Here is an 18,419-nt window from a genome sequence, read left to right on the forward strand (position 1 = left end):
TGTTTTTCCTTCTCTGTACAGGGTGTGGCTCCCCTCTGACAGCTATGCTTTCTCTATACAGGCATTCCTCCTCAACCAACACCTAAGCCTTCTTCAGCCATCTTGGTTCCCATGGCAACATATCATCAGGCTGTTGGCCTAACAAAGCAATATGCCAGGATAGAGCTGACCTCTATAGATGTAGTACTGCTCTTTGAATCACTAAATGGACCACACCTTACTTTTCCTTTAAATACTACAAACATTGTGAGTAAGTTAGGCATATAGAGAATTGGTACACCTTGACCATGAAAATCTAGGTAAGCTGTCTTTGTTAGTTATATACTGTGTAAATTATGGATTTAGTTTGGTATAAACTGCATAACTAATGGTTTCATGAAAGGGTATAATGTATGTTATAAGAATTATAAGATTTACTTCTAACGTAGGATTTCTTAACATTCCAGCTGAGGAAGAATTAGCGAAACAGGGCCCTGTCCTGGAATTTATTTCGACTGGAATTTGCTTCTATATTAATAAAACTGTTTGAAGACTTTAAAATTGATCTCCAGCCTGGCCAGAGTTCTTGGATTCTTTAATTTTTGACTAATGGATATTACCAAGAACTCCAATTTCTACAAGATAGAGCTGACCGACTGGTTTGTCCATTTTAGCAGTACCTTACAATCATAGAACCAAGAGTTGAAAGGGGCCCTTGAGTTCACCCACTCCAATTCTCTGCCCAAGCTTACAACAATATTATGGGTTTAATACATACTTTTGACGGAAGGAAGTATTAACTTCCAGCTCAGTCTCCTCCTCTGTTTTCTCCATCCCTCGTCCTTGCAGTCTCCGGATTCTTTCCTCAGGACTAACCGTTAGCAGTAGAACAACATCTGGTTTTAGGAGGTCTTCGGGCCAGTGGTATACTTCGTGATGCAGCGGAGGGAGGTTCTGCACTTTCCCGCTTATTTCGGTGGCAACTGCATACGCGGCAGTGCTGTGCCAATACCTATCAAATTATGGGTGTGAGCGAAACTCGAGGCATTTGAAATTCAGGTTTCAAGAAAATTCAACACTCGGTGCATAGAATGATCTGTGCAAATAGGCGACTCTGCATCTAACTAAAATCCGTTATGTGGCCTTCATTGCTCATTTCAGACCACATCTCTTCTCAAGAGGCATTTAAAGCAGTCTATACAAAGGGCCAGCCTCACAAGAACCATGTGTGAGGTAGGTTAGTTTAAGGGATGGTGGCGTTGGTCACATCTATGCCACGCACATTTAAAATACGTCTGTACCACTTTGACAGTCATAGAATCATAGAGTTGGAAGAGACCACAAGGGTCATCCAGTCCAACCCCCTGCCAAGCAGGAAACACCATCAAAGCATTCTTGACAGATGGCTGTCAAGCCTCTGCTTAAAGACCTCCAAAGAAGGAGACTCCACCACACTCCTTGGTAGCAAATTCCATGCTTGGTAGCATGGCTTCCTCCAGAGAATCCTGGAAAGGGTAGCTGCTGTTGGAGAAACAAATGTTCCATTTTTCTTGAGTGCAAGCAACAAGTTCTCTGGATTCAGGCCTATTAACTTCAGGTAAGAGTGAGATCCAGCCAATCAAAACAAAGGGTGATTGACTGGTTATATTATACATGCTTTTGCTTTCTAAGACTCTAAAGCAGAACAATGGCAAGTAGGGCAAAAGTAATGCCAAGGGTGGCCCCATACAGGAAACAGGTAATGTAATTATATACAGACAGAAAAAGGGCTCCCAAGTTCTTTTCGATAATGTGCAATGAAGAGGATATTTTATTTTTTTACCAACCTGTCTACGATCACTGGTGACTTAGACGATGCTTTCGCTATTTCGGAAGCAAGGATGTAGTTGGTCAGAGCATAAAATGCCCTCCGTATGAGCGTTGGTTCATCATCAAATATCTTTCTCCACTGGCTGACACTAGGCGGAGGAGACCTCAAGAGAACAGCATTCAGCGAATCCTTCAGGGCTTGAGTCAATGTTGTTTTGCCTATATATGATACAAGGAAGACACATGTCCTTTATTTCATGGCTAAGTGAAAGAGTTGATCTATGAAGTTCAACAGAAACAAAAGCATCCTCTGAAAGCCTCTTGAATTTTGTAGCATCTGCATAAGTACTTAAAAAAATGCATACTGTTCAGCCAGAAATTGCAGGATGTAATGTATTATTATTATTATTAGATTGAATTTGTATACCACCCTTCATCCAAAGATCCCAGGGTGGTTCACAACAGAAAAAAAATACAAAATGAGAACACAAAATACATAATAAAACAAATCCAACCAATAAGTCCCCTCCAACAGACACATTTAAAAAGCCACAGAATGCCTGGTTGGAGAGAAACGTTTTTGCCTGGTGCCTAAGAATATGTAAAGAAGATGCCAGGTGAGCTTCCCTGGGGAAAGCATTCTACAGATGGTAAAGGGACACGGGTGGCGCTGTGGTCTAAACCACTGAGCCTCTTGGGCTTGCCGATCAAAAGGTCGGTGGTTCGAATCCCTGCGACGGGGTGAGCTCCCGTTGCTCTGTCCCAGCTTCTGTCAACCTAGCAGTTCGAAAGCACGCCAGTGCAAGTAGACAAATAGGTGCCACTGCGACAGGAAGGTAAACGGCATTTCCATGTGCTCTGGTTTCTGTCATGGCGTTGCATTGTGCCAGAAGTGGTTTAGTCATACTGGCCACATGACCCGTTTGTCTGTGGACAAACATCAGCTCCCTTGGCCTGAAAGCGAGATGAGCGCCACAACCCTACAGTCGCCTTTGACTGGACTCAACCGTCCAGGGGTCCCTGACCTTTACCTTTTTACCTCTACAGATGGGGAACCACCGCAGAAGAGGCCCATTCTTGTGTTGCCACCCTCCAGACTTCTCATGGAAGAGGCACACAATGTAAATGTGCCTGAGTGGATTTAACGGCCTGTTTGTCCCTCCTTCCTGACACTGATGGTTCTTTTGGTGAGACCAAGACATCAGTTGTCTTCCACCCTACTGTGATTCTTTCCTTCACCCTCAAGACATGTTTTGTGCCTGTGCTCTTGCTGCTCTTCTCCCACGCCTGACGGGTTAGGGTCATCCTGAATCGTCAGTGTGTGAATAGGATTGCAGGTTTAGCATCATCACCAGAGACCAAACCTTCTTGGAGCATTGGGAGCCCCAAGAAGACCAAATGTGCTCAGTGGCCACTGAAAGTTGACTATTGGGGATGGACAGAAACCTGGGTGGAGCACCTGAAGCCCTGAAGCACTTCTCACTGCAACGTTCTATTGCAGAGAGAGCTCACAGGTTTATTCACGCCTTTTGAGTTTTGCCTTAAACTCTTACCTGTTGCATCCAGACCCTCAATAACTATCACTGGAAAATCACCCTTCTTTGGATGCTGAGGGCACTGATCCACCAGATCAAGGACTGCTTTGGCCTCAGGAATGAGAGAAGTGCACTGTAAAGAAAGCATGTATTTACTAAAGAAGCAGTTGTTTATCAGTAACTCAGGGACTGAAGCCTCAGCAATGTCTATGGGGGAACATTTAAAGGGCTGTCACAAAAGCCTTGCGAGAACTCTGAGAGGTAGCGTTTGTTTCCTGGGGTTCTTTGAAATGCCCCAATGACACCCTGCCCAGTCCCCTTGCTGGGAGGCCAAGATATATTTGAATTCCCTGAAAAAGGGCCAGTGCAGAGAGAGATTCATTTGGGCATTCGAGGAAACAGAGAGGGAAGAAAAAATGCTACTATAGTAGCTGCTGGATAGCTCTGTTAATAAAGCATGAGACTCGTAATAATCTCAGGGTTGTGGGTTCGAGCCCCATGTTGGGCAAAAGTATTCCTTCATTGCAGGGGGTTGGACTAGATGACCCTCGGGGTGCCTTCCAACTCTTTGATTCTATACTTTTCCAGCAGGTGAAGAAGACCTTGTTCCAACAGGCATTTTGTTGTGATTGTACGATTTCGATAGAGAAAGAGAGAGGGATTCAATTCTATTAATTCAATTTTTAAAAAATGATTGGTTTCTTTTTACGCTTTTCAGCTGTTTTTAGCTGTGTGCTGCCTCGTGCCCCTCTCAGGGGGGGGGGGATAACAGGCACCTCTTTTTTGTTGTTAAAAAATGTGGCATTTATTATAACAACTTTCTGCTGAGTACAGGCACATGAAGGCTGCCCATTCTGGGAGTTATTTCATTCGCCTAAGCAAGAGATGCACATGAGAAGCAACACTCACCTCTTCCAGGACCCTCCGGGCAGCTCCCCGAGAGCGGAACACGGCGTCGTCTAGGAGGTGCGCGCCGGCGGGATGCAGCGCCGGCTCCTCCTCGGCGACCACGCGCGCCCTTCGCACCAGCTGCCTGCCCTGCGCCGCCCCGTCAAGGCGCCACAGTGAGCAGCGCACCTCGCCGCCTTCCGCCACCTCGTATACCGCGAGGTGGACCGGAGCCGGCAGCAGGTGACGAAGCAGCTCTTCGAGGGAGCGCTCGATCTCGGGCGCCCGTCGCTCGTCCTGCACCAGGAAGCCTCTCTCCAGCGCAGCCTCGCGGCTGGGGCTGTAGGAGAGGAGCGCTAGCGCTGCGCTCCCGGCCCCGAAGGGCTGCTCCTGGCTCAGCCTCCGTTGCAGAAGCCGGTGCAGCCGGGCAGCACGGACTCGCTCCCGGGGGTTCCCCGCCGCCGGGAGGCAGAAGGAATAGCATCTCCCCGGACGGGGCGGGAAGCACCGGGGAGGCGCACGGTTGTTATTGTTGTCGTCGTCGTCGCTAAGGGAGAAATGGACTAGCTCCGAGCCCGCGAGCTCCACCACGAAGCGGCGATCGGGAGGCGTCGCCATGGCGGAGCGGCATCTGAGCGGCACCAGGAGAGCGAGGGCGCCCCGTCGCAACATCGCTTTGCCGCAGAGAATCGAAACTTACCGAGCGGGGCGCGCAAGCAACAGGCAGGGACGCGAAAGTGATCGAGGAGTGGGGGCTGTTTCCGCCAGGCGGCGCATGCGCTCTCTCTCTTGCTCCGGGGGGGGGGGGGACGAGTTGCTTTCTGCAACTTTTTATTGGGCTTTTTTTAAAAAGCAGGTTCGCTTCGTCACCAGCCGTTCCTGCAGAGGGAGAAACGAACCTGAACTTTGGCAGGGAGCGTTTTGCAGGTCATGATTAGGCGGGAGCTGAGGAAAGGGGGCGGGTGTGCCCAGGCACTTCTTTGCCAAGCGGAGCACGAATCGGATCCAGAAAACGGAATGGAAACTGACGCGAAGGGAAAGTGAAGCTGACCCTTTCCCTGGGCATTCTCGATTGCTGGGGCGACCCAGCCACAGGGCTAATAATAATAATAATAATAATAATGAAGGGAGTGACAGCCGCATTGGTCTCGTAACGAAAACCACGGCGCTTAGGCAAATATGTTTTGGAATAAGCTTTCATCAGCTCACATTCGCGGGTAGGCTATAGGGAAAACGGAAACGAGGACCCCACAAAGCCCCCCCCCCCCAAAAAAAAGCTAGGGGAGAAGCCTGGGACATTTCTAATACAAAGCTCAAACGTGCACACTGAACGGAGCGGCAGTTCCCTGCGTTGGTTACTGATGTTTACACGAACTTCCTAATATCATGACTTGATCCAAGTTGTGGTTTTTTTTTTTTTTAAGCGTGCAGTTGGTGACAAAACATGAAATTGGTGTGGGGGAATGTGCGCTTGGAAAGAGGCTACTGTAATACGCAGTTAAAAAGGGGGGGGTTGAGCATTCAAATGACAGGCAGTATCAGCAGGGGCACAAACTGTTTGAGGGTGCAATGTGCTCCATTTATACACTTCCAAAATCATATTAAACACCAGCTTCACTTTTGCGGTCGGGACAGGTAACATTCCGCATGAAAAGTTAGGGCCCTCCCTCTACCTTTTGCACAGAAGTAGAGTCGTGAATGAATCACGGCTGTGTACTAAGAACTAAAGACTCCCGCTAGGTGTGTTCTCTCTCTCTCTCTCCTCTCTCTGTGTGTGTGTGTGTGTGTGTGTGTGTGTGTGTGTTTTGTGAGCGCGTGGGGGGCTGCTAGTGCCTTTGCATAAGCAGCCGAGCGAGTCCTCGCGCCCTTGGCAACCCCGGGTCAATTTTAGTTTCTCGGGAAATGGAAACCGAAACTCTCCTCCTCCTCCTCCTCCTCGCAGCCCCGCCATCCCGTTATCTGCTCGCTAAAAAGCCGCCGGATCGCTCGCCGCCGCGCACTGATTGAAGCCTCGGAGAGGAGCGCCTGTCCATAACGACGATGATGCTTTCTCCTCCCCGCCACCTGCTCGACCTCCTGCTCCGCGCTCTGGCCGCGCTCTGGAGCAGCCTGGCGCCCCTCTGGCTCTGGGGGGCTCCCGGACTCCGCCAGCGCCGCCTGCCCGCCCCGGAGAAAGGGCGCCCCTCCGGGACGCCGGTGCCGCTCAGCGTCAACTACCACTTCACCCGGCAATGCAACTACAAATGCGGCTTCTGCTTCCACACGGCCAAGACCTCCTTCGTGCTGCCCCTGCAGGAAGCCAAGAGAGGGCTCAGCTTGCTCAAGCAGGCGGGTGAGTGAGTGGGTGACCCTGGGCTCTCTGGCTAGCTAGCAGGGCTGCCAACTGGAATAAGTAAGCCCAGCTCCGCATAATCGATTACAGTACAAGATGCTGAGTGCGCACACTATTTGAATAGCAATGCCTATCAACTTTGGACGGCCGGGGTGGGTGGGTGAGCAGACAAATCAAATATTTTATGGGGGACTGGAAGGGACCTCCGCCCCTAGGAGTCGGCTCCTATACTAGCTAGATAGCTGGTGCTTTCCCCCCAGGAGGGAGTCGTGCCCGTTTGTTGTTTAGGCAGACAGTAGTTCAACCGTGCAAAGCGGCAGCGGTGGTGGCACCTCTTGATGTTTGCCTCCCTCGCAAGTTCAAGTGGATTTACCTAGGTGTGAATATGTACAGCATAAGATTGCAGCCTAGATTAATTGTGCACAGCCTTTCGTTTGCAATAATTAAGACAATACAATTGCATTCCAAGACTCCAACCTCTTCTTTTGTATGTAATTTTATTAAGCTTTCTGTTTTACAGTTTAAAACACTCGTTTTACATCCTTAAGATAACAATGACTTCTTTTCTTCTCTTTCCGTGGTTCATTTTACATATCATAAATCTCTGCGTATTTTACAAAAACTGTACCGTTCAGTATTCAATTATTGCATCCATCAAAACTTGTTTACGCTGTTGAATTTATCTTAATGCTGCCAGCGTTTGTAGCTGCACACATTTATTTTCCATATATTCAATAAACGTTTTCCAAACTTCTTTAAACATGCGTTCTTCTTGTTCTCTTATTCTATATGTTAAGTCTGCAAGTTGTTCATATGCACGACTCCGCCCTCTTCTTCACCTTCAGGGGCCCGGCCCTTTCCTGTGAGCCCTTGTGACAATACACACATACACATAACACGCTGCATGTGCAATTGTTAGAATGTGCTTTTGACTTTGTCTCTCCACCCCGCCCTCCTTATTCTGCATCCTAGGCATGGAGAAAATAAACTTTTCAGGAGGGGAGCCGTTTCTTCACGAGAGAGGAGAATTTGTTGGGAAGCTGGTCCAGTTCTGCAAGGAAGACCTTCAGCTGCCAAGCGTTAGCATCGTGAGCAACGGAAGTATGATTAAGGAAAGATGGTTCAGACGCTATGGTAAGAGAGAGCGCAGGAGAATCATAGTTGGAAGGGACCATTAGGGTCATCTAGACCAACCCCCCCCCCCCCCGCTGGACAGGAATCTTCCTCTTAACATAAGGCTCAAACCCACAACCCTGAGATTAAGAGTCTTGTGCTGTACCTACTGAGCTATCCGGCCATTCCGGTATGGATGCTTTACTTGAAGCCTTATGAGGAAACAAGTAAAAGAAATAATCTCCCAATTACCACAAAACGATAAACACTAATACTAATAGGGACCCCGTTCTCTGCATGTAAATGGAGCCAGTCTATTCACGCACAACAGGACAGTGACCTATCCCCCAACAACAGCTTATGAATCAGTTTGGCTAACCTGACCCAACAACCTACCCCCCCCCCACCCCCTGGAAATATTTTTTTCCAGTGATCATTTTTTTTATGATCGTAAGATTGCAATACAGTGGTACCTCCGGTTATGGATGGGATCCGTTTCAGAGCTCCGGCCGGATCCTGGGGTTTCCGCAACCAGAGGGGCTGCTTCTGCGCATGCATGCGGGGCGGCAAACCACTTCTGCACATGCGCGCGGGGCGAAACACTTCCGGGTTTGCCATTTTTGCAACCTGAAGTTTACGTTACCCGAGGGTAATGTAAGCCAAGGTGCTATTGTATGTACAGTGGTACCTCTGGATGCGAACGGGATCCTTTCCGGAGCCCCGTTCGCATCATGAGCAGTCCACATCCCGAGCGCCGCATCTGCACATGCTTGTTGCGTGATTTGGTCTTCTGAGCATGCGCAAACGAACAAACCCGGAAGTAACCCATTCCGGTACTTGCAGGTTCAGTGGGTCCATGACCCATGACGAACGCAACACGCAGCATTCGTAACACGAGGTACGACTGTATATACACTGATGGAGATTAGATTTGTAAATGGGTGTTTTATGCTAGCTACTCTGTCTGCTTTTGCTCAATAGCATTTGATGTTGAATACACGACTACTCACATAAATTGAATTTTCAATGCAGCCTTTTTTTGCACGTTTTGGTTTTTGTGTGTGTGCATTTTGGTAATCAAAACATTAATTGGTAGTGGTTGGAAGAATGAGCTTGTTCATTCACTTGCTTTGATGCTGTGCTTATGTGTGGACCTTGGGATGCTGGGCTGTTGGCCCAGAGGAGGAAACCTATCTGTAAGCCCTGGACTGTTGCCACCTATGGCCTCACTAGGCAGGTGAATTGGTGGGAGGGTCTGGCATGCTGCTTTGTATATAAGGAATGTACAAAAGTTGCTTGGGTGCGGACAAGTCAGGGTGACCTCCCACATTTGTGGTGCTCGTCTCATTTCAGCAAAGGCAGTGGAGCTCGGCAGGCTGGGCTGCAAGCTTACTCTTTCCTATAATAAAACACTAGAATTGACCAGTCTGTTGTTTTTGACATCCTCCTTTGGTATCCCTGCACCAAACTACTCCAACCAGCTGGTGGATCAGGACGGCTGTTCCTTGAGAGGCGTGAACAGCTCAAGGCTGCTGCTCCAGACATTCTGAAACCTTGAACAGGAATCTTTTTCTAGGGTAGCAGAGATATACAATGTTTTGTTTCAAGGCTCATTCTTTTTCATCTGTTTGAAAATGTGTCCTTTATCCTGCTTAACCTTCATCTAGTGGCTGGGGGCAAAAAAATTAAAATAAATCACATTGTTGATTTGGGGGATGTTTTTCTGCTCTGGTGAGATTTTCCAGGTTTTCTCACACCAGGGATGCTCTGAAAAGGGGAAGGGGGTGAGAAAATCTGAATTGAGGGACAGGGAAGTATGAGGAGGATGTGTGAACAGTGGAGAATTAATGGAGGCACCAAAGCTTGTTGCCTGCATTACCCAGCAGTATGGATGAGCCCTAATTTATTTCTGCTTGCTTTTGGCCTCAGCTATAAGTTGCTCTGTTTGGACGATTGAATACCTGTTCAATTAATTAATTAAAAACATCTAGGTTTAGTAGTATTTTAGTAAAACTCCCATCATTTTGCCTGTTCCAGGGCAAGCAGCAAGAGGGGGCAGTAATGCATTAGATTTGTTGAATGAATTAATTCATGGTTGTCAAAATAATGTTGAGCTCGATTGACGCTTTGGTAAGGAATTTATAGGTAAATGGAAGAACAGTTAATTACAATCCAAAAGCCTGTGAAAATAACTTGGGATTGAATAGGATATGAGTCATTGGCCCAAGACATTTTGCCACCTGAGGGGGACCCCAAAGTAGCCCCAGGAAATAAGGGGTGAGGGAAAGGTCTACATCATGAACAAGGAGGGAAGAAAGATCAACATCAGGAACTGCTGCCGTAGTGCATCCTGCTGCCTGAGGCAGTTACCTCACCTTGCCTTATGGGTGGGCCGGCCCTGAATAAATATCTACACTGGGACATGCTGCCCCTGGGGCTCTTGCTACCCAGGGCTCTTTCCTCACCTTGCCTCATGGTGTTCATGGGTGAACGTTGTCTCTTTCAGGGAAATACCTAGACATACTTGCAGTGTCTTGTGATAGCTTCTGCGAGGAAGTCAATGTTTTGATTGGACGTGGGCAAGGGAGGAAAAGCCACGTTGAGAATCTCCAAAAACTGAAGAAGTGGTGCCAAGATTACGGCGTGGCTTTCAAAATAAACTCTGTGATTAACAGATTCAACATGGAAGAGGATATGAATGAGCACATTAAAGCTCTAAATCCTGTCCGTTGGAAGGTAAGAACCTCTTCTTTTCAGCAAAATGCTTTCATTTCATTATAAGATTTCTTACTTGCCCTACACCATGAGATCCCAGGGCACATTAGAACATAACGGCTGTGTTCTACCTCCACTGTTTGAGGCAGCATATCCCTAAATACCAGCTGCTGTGAATCCAGCAGAAGCAAAAAAAATACATGGTATATACAGACCAAAAGTAAAGTAAGAAGAAAAGATAATGTGCTCAGTGGGAGGTTTCTATCTCCCTGTTTCTGAGCACTGACCTTGAGTTCTCATATGACTCACAGGAGAAAAACACCAGCTGTGTTCATGTTTGACTAGAAAGTACAATAATGTTCTTGGTGAATCCAGGAAGATTCTGCACCAATAAAACTCCATCCCTGACAGAGGATTGCTGCAATGCACTCAGGTTCTGCTTACAAGCTTCCTATGAGCATCTGGTTGACAACTGACAACAGAGTTCTGGACAAAATGAAAGTTTGGCTCTAGAAAAATAGCACTGATTGTGTGGCTCCTCCCAGTTCTCAATTGGGCCAGGAGCTTCCATTGATAAAGCAGACTCATTGCTTCAGAATTTACGTCCGGCACAGTGGGGATGAAGAGGCTGGACATGGAGCTGCACAGATCTTTTCACCACATTCATCCTCTTCACATGCATAACCCCTGTAGAGACTAGTGATTCTGTTGCTGCTCTAGGAGGATAATGGACCTACTGGCTGGTGGGGCAAAATGCTGTGGGTGCATTTTCTCATAGGTGAAAGTAAGTGAGCCTCCAGTCACTATCATATAGTTTAAAGCTAAAGGTAAAGGGACCCCTGACCATTAGGTCCAGTTGTGGACGACTCTGGGGTTGCGGTGCTCATATCTCTTTATTGGCCGAGGGAGCCGGCATTCCGGGTCATGTGGCCAGCATGACTAAGCAGCTTCTGACAAACCAGAGCAGCACACGGAAATGCTGTTTACCTTCCCGCCAGAGTGGTACCTATTTATCAACTTGCACTTTGACGTGCTTTCGAACTGCTAGGTTGGCAGGCGCTGGGACCAAGCAACGGGAGCTCACCCCGTCGCGGGGATTCAAACCGCTGCGGGGATTCAAACCACTGACCTTCTGATCAGCAAGCTCTAGGCTCTGTGGTTTAACCCACAGTGCCACCTGGTTCCCATATCATATAGTTTACCCATGGTCTATTACTGTGTAAAAAGAGACTACCGAGTGTCTCTCCATCAGATCATCGTTTTGCCGTGGTGGTTGTGTGACCGACAAACAGCCTCTCTTAGTCATACACTCGGATGTCTCACAGGTATTTCAGTGCCTACTCATTGAAGGAGAAAACACAGGGGAAGAGGCTCTGAGAGAAGCGGAGAGATTTGTCATCAGCGACGAAGATTTTGAACAATTCCTGCATCGTCATAAAGATGTCTCGTGCTTAGTGCCCGAATCTAATCAAAAGGTAAAGTTCTTCTAATGTGGACTATTCATAAACTCTGAGAAAATACCTTTTTATCTTGAAAACTAGAAATGCTAATGGTTTGGTTTTGTATTTTGAAAGGAGCTTGCTATCAGAAAAATGTAGGCACCAAGTTTATTGCTTTTCCTGGGGGCCACATCGAATAGAATTCTTGTAAGCTTGCAGCGCTATATGATAAGCATTCCAGATGGGTAGGACTTGGACTGACAGGTCTGTCAGTGGAAAACATCAAGCCTTAACATTACGCTGGCATTGCAGCAGTGTTAAAAGCAGCTTCTGAAGCAGTCTGTTTCATGAGAGAGGGTAAAAAGTAAAGGAACCCTGGATGGTTAAGTCCAGTCGAATTCGACTATGGCAGTGTTTTTCAACCTTTTTTGGGAAAGGTACACTTGTTTCATGAAAAAAATCACGAGGCACACCACCATTAGAAAATGTTAAAAAAAATTACTCTGTGCCTATATTGACTATATATAAAGTATTTTTTCAATTTTTCCCACGGCACACCAGGCAACATCTCGCGGCACACTAGTGTGCCGCGGAACAGTGGTTGAAAAACACTGGACTATGGGATGCGGTGCTCATCTCCGCTTTCAGGGAGCCGGCATTTGTCCGCAGACAGCTTTTCCAGGTCATGTGGCCAGCATGACTAAACTGCTTCTGGTGCACGGAGCCCTTTGATAAGTGCCAGAGCACACGGAAACACCATTTAACTTCCTGCTGCAGCGGTACCTATTTATCTACTTGCGCTGGTGTGCTTTCGAACTGCTAGGTTGGCAGAGAGGGTAGCTTTGTTGGTTTACTCACTTCCTAAACATTAGCTCATTTTTTTCCAAAATAGTTAAGACAAAATTGCGGTAGTAATAGAGCTGTTGCTGATGAATGCTCTCACCAGGGCCATGTATTATTTTATAATTGTGAGGTGTAAGAGAAGAAACTGGGATTGGGTATAGAATTCAGCATTCTGAAAATCTTAGGGGATTCCCCCCTCTCACTTAATGTTTGAAGATAGACCATTCCCTTTATCTGTTTCCTCTGCTGAATTTTAGATTGAAAGCACTTTAAGACAGAGAGCTGTCCTCTTATACCCAATGAAGTTGTTTTTGTCTTAAAGCATAGATCAGTTCTATGTAACTTATATACAGGTTTAAGTTATTAGAAAAAAAACAATCCTAAAGCTATAACAAATTCTTAGGTAAAATCTGTCATTATTACTGTTCACCAATTTTCAAACCTACAGATATGTTTTAATATTGTTATTTTTTCTCCACCCCCCCCTTTTATTTAACAGATGAGAGATTCATACTTAATTCTGGATGAATATGTAAGTTGTTTTCTTTTGCTGTTTTATTTACCCTGCAACCATAACTTGAAATGTTCATTCCATCTACGGGGCAAAATATCAGCCTTTGCCCTACACATACTGTACTTGGTTGGACGAGTCTCACTTAAATCAGTGGGGATTGTTCCTTCGCAGCCCCATCTTTACCTGTCCCACATCTGATGTCACATATGAAATCTGTGGTGTGGTCTGGGGAAAACTGCCTCACAGACCAAATTAGGAGACCCACCCCACCACTGTTCAAGATTAACCACATTTTAGGGTTTTGAACAGAACAGTAAACTGTGATTAATCCAAAACGTAAGTGAAAGCTCTTGATCTTCTTGTGACTGTGCTGGTGGAGAGGAGAGGTAGGCTTACGGAAGCTTATCTCTGTAATGTGTGAATGGCACCGATGCAAGCAAGTGTTTACAATTCTAGTTTATATTTCGTTATGAGAAAATTAAAGAAAAAAGAGGGAATGGTACATCCTGTGGAGGAACCCAAGGAAGTGCAGCACCCCAGTGCAACAAAGCAAAACAATATTAGGATACTGCACAGATAGCCGCCATGTTTTCCCCTCACACTTGGATACCAGAAGTATTTATTTATTTATTGAATTTATATCCCGTCTTTTCTCTGTGGAGTTCCAGATGGCTTATATAGTTCCCCCGATCCTCATTTAATCCCCACAAGAACCCTGTGAGGTAGGTTAGGCTTGGAGGGAGTGACTGGCCCAAGGTCACCCAGCGAACTTCATGATTGAGTGGGGAATCAAACCCTGGGGTCACCCAGCTCCTAGTCCAACATTCTAACCATTGCACCACCAGCTTTTAGATGGGGTTCGTGAACAGATGACTGTGCTTGGCTGTACAGTTCTGGAATATAAATTGATTCAGCCTGAGCCTTCCTGTATTTTGAAGGAATACAACACCTATACCTGAGAGGATGGGTAGAGCCCGTCCCTGAACATTTCCCTGTGTGTGTCTAGTGGTTAAGATTTGTGCTGTCAGCATCCCGAGCTTTTAATTCCTGACCACACCAATGTATCAATTTGTAATTTTTATTATAATTTTTTACCCTACCTAGGAAACCTGCAGCCCAAACTGCTCAACCACAAATGCTTTCTGAAAGTGTTTTTTTTTGGGGGGGGCGGGAGGGGACGGACAGCTGCACATCTCATTAAAAGTGCATGGTTTGTGTAGGTTCCCATGGTCGTAATGTGACAGCAAATTCTGTTACTGGCTGGAATGTACATTTGTATTACCTGTTCTATTTCACCTGCATACACATGTAGTGCAAGCAGGTCTCAAAGGGGTGTGTAAAAAGTGTGGCAGGGTAGGAAATGCATTTACAGTGGTACCTCAGGTTACAGACGCTTCAAGTTACATACTCTGCTAACCCAGAAATAACGCTTCAGGTTAAGAACAGAAATTGTGCTCTGGCGGCGCAGCGGCAGCAAGAGGCCCCATTAGCTAAAGTTCAGGTTAAGAACAGTTTCAGGTTAAGAACGGACCTCCAGAACGAATTAAGTTCTTAACCCGAGGTTTCACTGTATTTAAAATGTTCCTGTGTGGATCTTCACTGCATACTTTACATACATTTGGAGTTAGGCACCAGGGGGTGTCCCAACAACTTTAATCTCAAGTGATTGAGATGTTGGTATTTGTTTTGTGGGATCTGCTATATATGTTCTGAATTCTCCTCTCTGTCTGCCCCACCCCCAGATGCGTTTTCTAAACTGTGCAAATGGCCGGAAAGAGCCTTCCCGATCTATCCTGGATGTAGGTGTAGAAGACGCAATAAAATTCAGTGGATTTGATGAAACTATGTTTTTCAAGCGAGGAGGAAAATACGTCTGGAGCAAAGCAGATATGGCACTAGAATGGTGACCAAACCTGTCTTTTTACCACATGTGCACTGAAACCATGAACAGTATCCATTTCTTCCACCCTCAAGAGAGAACGATAGCAGTGCGGACCCTGATAGCAAAGGGGTGGAAGGATCTAGAAGCCCCGACGCTTTGTTGTTGTTCAGTCGTTCAGTCGTGTCCGACTCTTCGTGACCCCATGGACCAGAGCATGCCAGGCACGCCTATCCTTCACTGCCTCCCGCAGTTTGGCCAAACTCATGTTAGTAGCTTCGAGAACACTGTCCAACCATCTCATCCTCTGTCGTCCCCTTCTCCTTGTGCCCTCCATCTTTCCCAACATCAGGGTCTTTTCTAGGGAGTCTTCTCTTCTCATGAGGTGGCCCCGACGCTAACAGTGGCCAAATAAATTACAGGAGTTTGCCCAAATGGCACAGCTTACAAACAGCCTGAGAGGCAATTCCAAACAAAAATGTGAAGAAAAGTGGGATAAATATAAAGTATATGTCCAGAAATATAGTAAGGGTATGGTAACTATGCCAGCATTTGAGTGACCTTAGAAACAGTGCGAGTTTGGTAAGAGTAGTAAGGGTATATGCTGATATAAGAATGTGCTAGAAAATATAAAAAGAAATGTATAACAATAAGGAGCACATTCATTTGTACTATTGGAATATGCTTTTGGGATTGACAGGAAGTCTAATTATATGGTTTAATGATTGACAATTGGCATTTTTTGTAATTTTGGGGTTTTTTCTTTTTTTCTTTTTTTTTACATTGTGGGTGGTTTTTTTTCTTTCTTGAGGTGTAAAATATTTTGTACCAATGATCAAATGTATAATAAGAGACACGAAAGTACTGTAATATAATGTTGTTTATTATTGTAATATACGAAGTTTAATAATTAAGAGAGAGAGAGAACGATATGTATTTTTTATATATTTTAAAGAAAATTTCCTGCATTTTAGCTTCTTTGGGTGTGCGGCACGATTTAAATTACTGTGGACTGCTGCAAGCAAAATAGGTGTACATTTCCCCACAAGTGGGAATTAGCTTTCAGTCACTGTATATTTAAATAATGGCTTGCACCAGCAACAAAAGCAGTACTGTGTATACATCGGCTTGGATAAAACATCTCCCCAAAGACTCAAACACAGAAGAAGATTTGAACTGCCACACCAAGTCTTCCTAAGTCTTTGGGTTTATGGAGGACGACTACATATTAACCAGCAATACCTAACGTCAGTGAGGCTTAAATGTATAAAGAGTAAGGCCCGTGGTGTGAAGGATGCAATCACTCAGATACTTCTTTACATGCACGGAGGCAGCTGTCATCAACACTTTCAGATAAATGCTGTTAAGCAAGTCGAAGATATAGCCGGGCATCAAGCAGACACAGGCATCACTGGAGCATTACTAATTTACCAAGAGTGAAAAGATAGTCTTCGGCAAAGACTTTAGCAATACATACAAAACTAAATGTGCTACCGCCAAAAAACGAGGAAACTCTCAAACAGACTAATGGCCCGGCAGTGACTAATGTGCCATTGGAACACAACAGGACAAATAAAATGGCACAAGCTTTTTAAAATATATATATAGGTGTGATCGCCATTTATTCAATACACCAGCAACGATCCGTTAACTCTGGCTGGACACACAGAGAGCATTGTTAATAATAATTCATAGAATTGAAGAACTGGAGAGGATCATCTAGTTCAACCCCCTGAAAATGCAGGAATAGGCAGCTGTCTCATGCAGGGATCGAACCTGACACATTGGTGTTATCACTGCCATACTGAGCTATCTGGTAACTTCCAGATTATGTGTTGTGTCGCACCTGATCCAGAAGCTTCAGCCATTGAGAATGCAGCAGCTGGACTTCTGATGGGGGCCGAGAGGGCTGGCAGTGTGTGACCTCTCTGCTAGATCACCTGCACTGGCTGCCCAGGTTCAGGTCTCTCGTATTAATATACAAAACCTTTGAACTACTTGTATCCAGGATACCTTAAGGCCTGCCCGAGTCCTTATATCCCAGCTCCATCACTGAGATCATGTGAAGGAGCAGGATTTGTCCCCTGTGTTTCAGAGGTCCAACTGGCCTCGGCTCGAAGTCAGGTGTTTAGTGATGCTAAATGGGGGGGGGGGGCTATTGGGTTGTTTTTGTTTTTATTATGTATTTTGTGGTTTTATATCTTGATTTTATTCTGTGTACCGCCCTCAGACCCCCCCCCCCGGGTATAAATAAAAATGGCTGTTAAAAGAGAATGTGGTGCCATGTGCCTTGCGAAACGTAAGTCTCCTTGCGCAACGTAATATTCTCTCCATCTCACCAACTGCCCCTAAACCAAGGAAGGAGAGTCCACCACAGAACAGATGCCAAACACCTCCACACTCATGCTTAGAAACACCCAGAGGGATGCAGGAAGGTTCCTTATACCGAGACAAACCATTGGTCCACCTAGTTCAGTATGCCTTACATTGGATAGCAGTGGCTCTCCAGGGTTTCAGGTTGGGACATCTCTCTCTCTCTCTTTTTTTTAAAAGATTTTTATTTTTCAGTATAAGGGAAAAAAAAGACAATACACATACACAAATACACATAAAGAAAAACATGATAAACAATTAAACAGAAAAACACAATAAACAAAGAAAAAACTTATACCTACCTAAATAAACACAAACTTACATTAATCCTTATCTCTTTCATGTTTCAATCTTCTATACCCGGGGACCTCCCCCGCAAACTCGGCTGCATTCAATATCAATATACTATGGTAACTTTGTATCTTTTTCCCATAAGCATTAACCAAACTTCTTATAATCTTTAAGGCAATTAATCATATATATTTCATCATTTATACTACATATTCTAAAATTCTTAAACAATTAAATCAATCATATCAATACTTCTTATACACAATTTTATCTAACATCAACTAGCTAAAGCCAATTAATCTAGCTAATTCTGCTCAAATATTCAATTTTACACATTTCTTTAAATAATCTTTAAAGTTCTTCCATTCCAAGTACACCTTCTCCTCCCTCTGGTCTCGGATTCTCGCGGTCAGTTCAGCAAGTTCCATAAAATCCATCAGCTTCATCTGCCATTCTTCCACTGTCGGGATCTCTTCACCTTTCCAGTTCCTTGCAAGTAAAATTCTAGCGGCTGTCGTGGCATACATAAAAAACACTCTATCCTGGCTGGGTATCTGACCATTAACCATGCTCAAAAGAAAAGCCTCTGATTTCTTAAGGTTGGGACATCTCTCATCCCTACCTGGAGATGTCAGGGGCTGAACCTGGGACCTTCTGCATGCAAAGCAGATGCTGTACCATTGAGCTACGGCCTTTCTCTCCTCCCCGC

At 45.5% G+C, this 18,419-nt stretch overlaps 2 protein-coding genes across 2 annotated transcripts; one reads left to right on the forward strand and one right to left on the reverse strand.

The window, feature by feature from the left end:
- Nucleotides 1–647: 647 nt before the first annotated feature.
- On the reverse strand, nucleotides 648–4,924 carry CMPK2 (cytidine/uridine monophosphate kinase 2). Its single transcript, XM_033143055.1, has 4 exons — nucleotides 4,233–4,924; nucleotides 3,342–3,456; nucleotides 1,806–2,007; nucleotides 648–991 (listed from the first exon to the last, which is right to left on the reverse strand). Exons 1-4 carry the CDS (start codon nucleotides 4,881–4,883, stop codon nucleotides 739–741), a joined length of 1,221 nt encoding a protein of 406 aa, XP_032998946.1. The 5' UTR covers nucleotides 4,884–4,924; the 3' UTR covers nucleotides 648–738.
- Nucleotides 4,925–6,252: 1,328 nt separating this feature from the next.
- Nucleotides 6,253–15,155, forward strand: RSAD2 (radical S-adenosyl methionine domain containing 2). The gene is made up of 6 exons (XM_033143056.1): nucleotides 6,253–6,543; nucleotides 7,516–7,677; nucleotides 10,163–10,392; nucleotides 11,697–11,846; nucleotides 13,153–13,185; nucleotides 14,910–15,155. The coding sequence occupies exons 1-6, from the start codon at nucleotides 6,255–6,257 to the stop codon at nucleotides 15,072–15,074; spliced, it is 1,029 nt and encodes a 342-aa protein (XP_032998947.1). The 5' UTR covers nucleotides 6,253–6,254; the 3' UTR covers nucleotides 15,075–15,155.
- Nucleotides 15,156–18,419: the final 3,264 nt, after the last annotated feature.

Source organism: Lacerta agilis, chromosome 3, assembly GCF_009819535.1.
Source record: "Lacerta agilis isolate rLacAgi1 chromosome 3, rLacAgi1.pri, whole genome shotgun sequence".
In the NCBI taxonomy this organism is placed as follows: domain Eukaryota; kingdom Metazoa; phylum Chordata; class Lepidosauria; order Squamata; family Lacertidae; genus Lacerta; species Lacerta agilis.

Coding starts and splice junctions, on each gene's coding strand:
- RSAD2 (XM_033143056.1), top strand. CDS start 6,255: ATGCTTTCTCCTCCCCGCCACCTGCTCGACCTCCTGCTCCGCGCTCTG. Junction 7,678..10,162: donor AAGATGGTTCAGACGCTATG/GTAAGAGAGAGC, acceptor TGTCTCTTTCAG/GGAAATACCTAGACATACTT. Junction 13,186..14,909: donor ACTTAATTCTGGATGAATAT/GTAAGTTGTTTT, acceptor CCCCACCCCCAG/ATGCGTTTTCTAAACTGTGC.
- CMPK2 (XM_033143055.1), bottom strand. CDS start 4,883: ATGTTGCGACGGGGCGCCCTCGCTCTCCTGGTGCCGCTCAGATGCCGC. Junction 3,457..4,232: donor CCCGGAGGGTCCTGGAAGAG/GTGAGTGTTGCT, acceptor CTTTCTTTACAG/TGCACTTCTCTCATTCCTGA. Junction 992..1,805: donor TCACCAGTGATCGTAGACAG/GTTGGTAAAAAA, acceptor ATAATTTGATAG/GTATTGGCACAGCACTGCCG.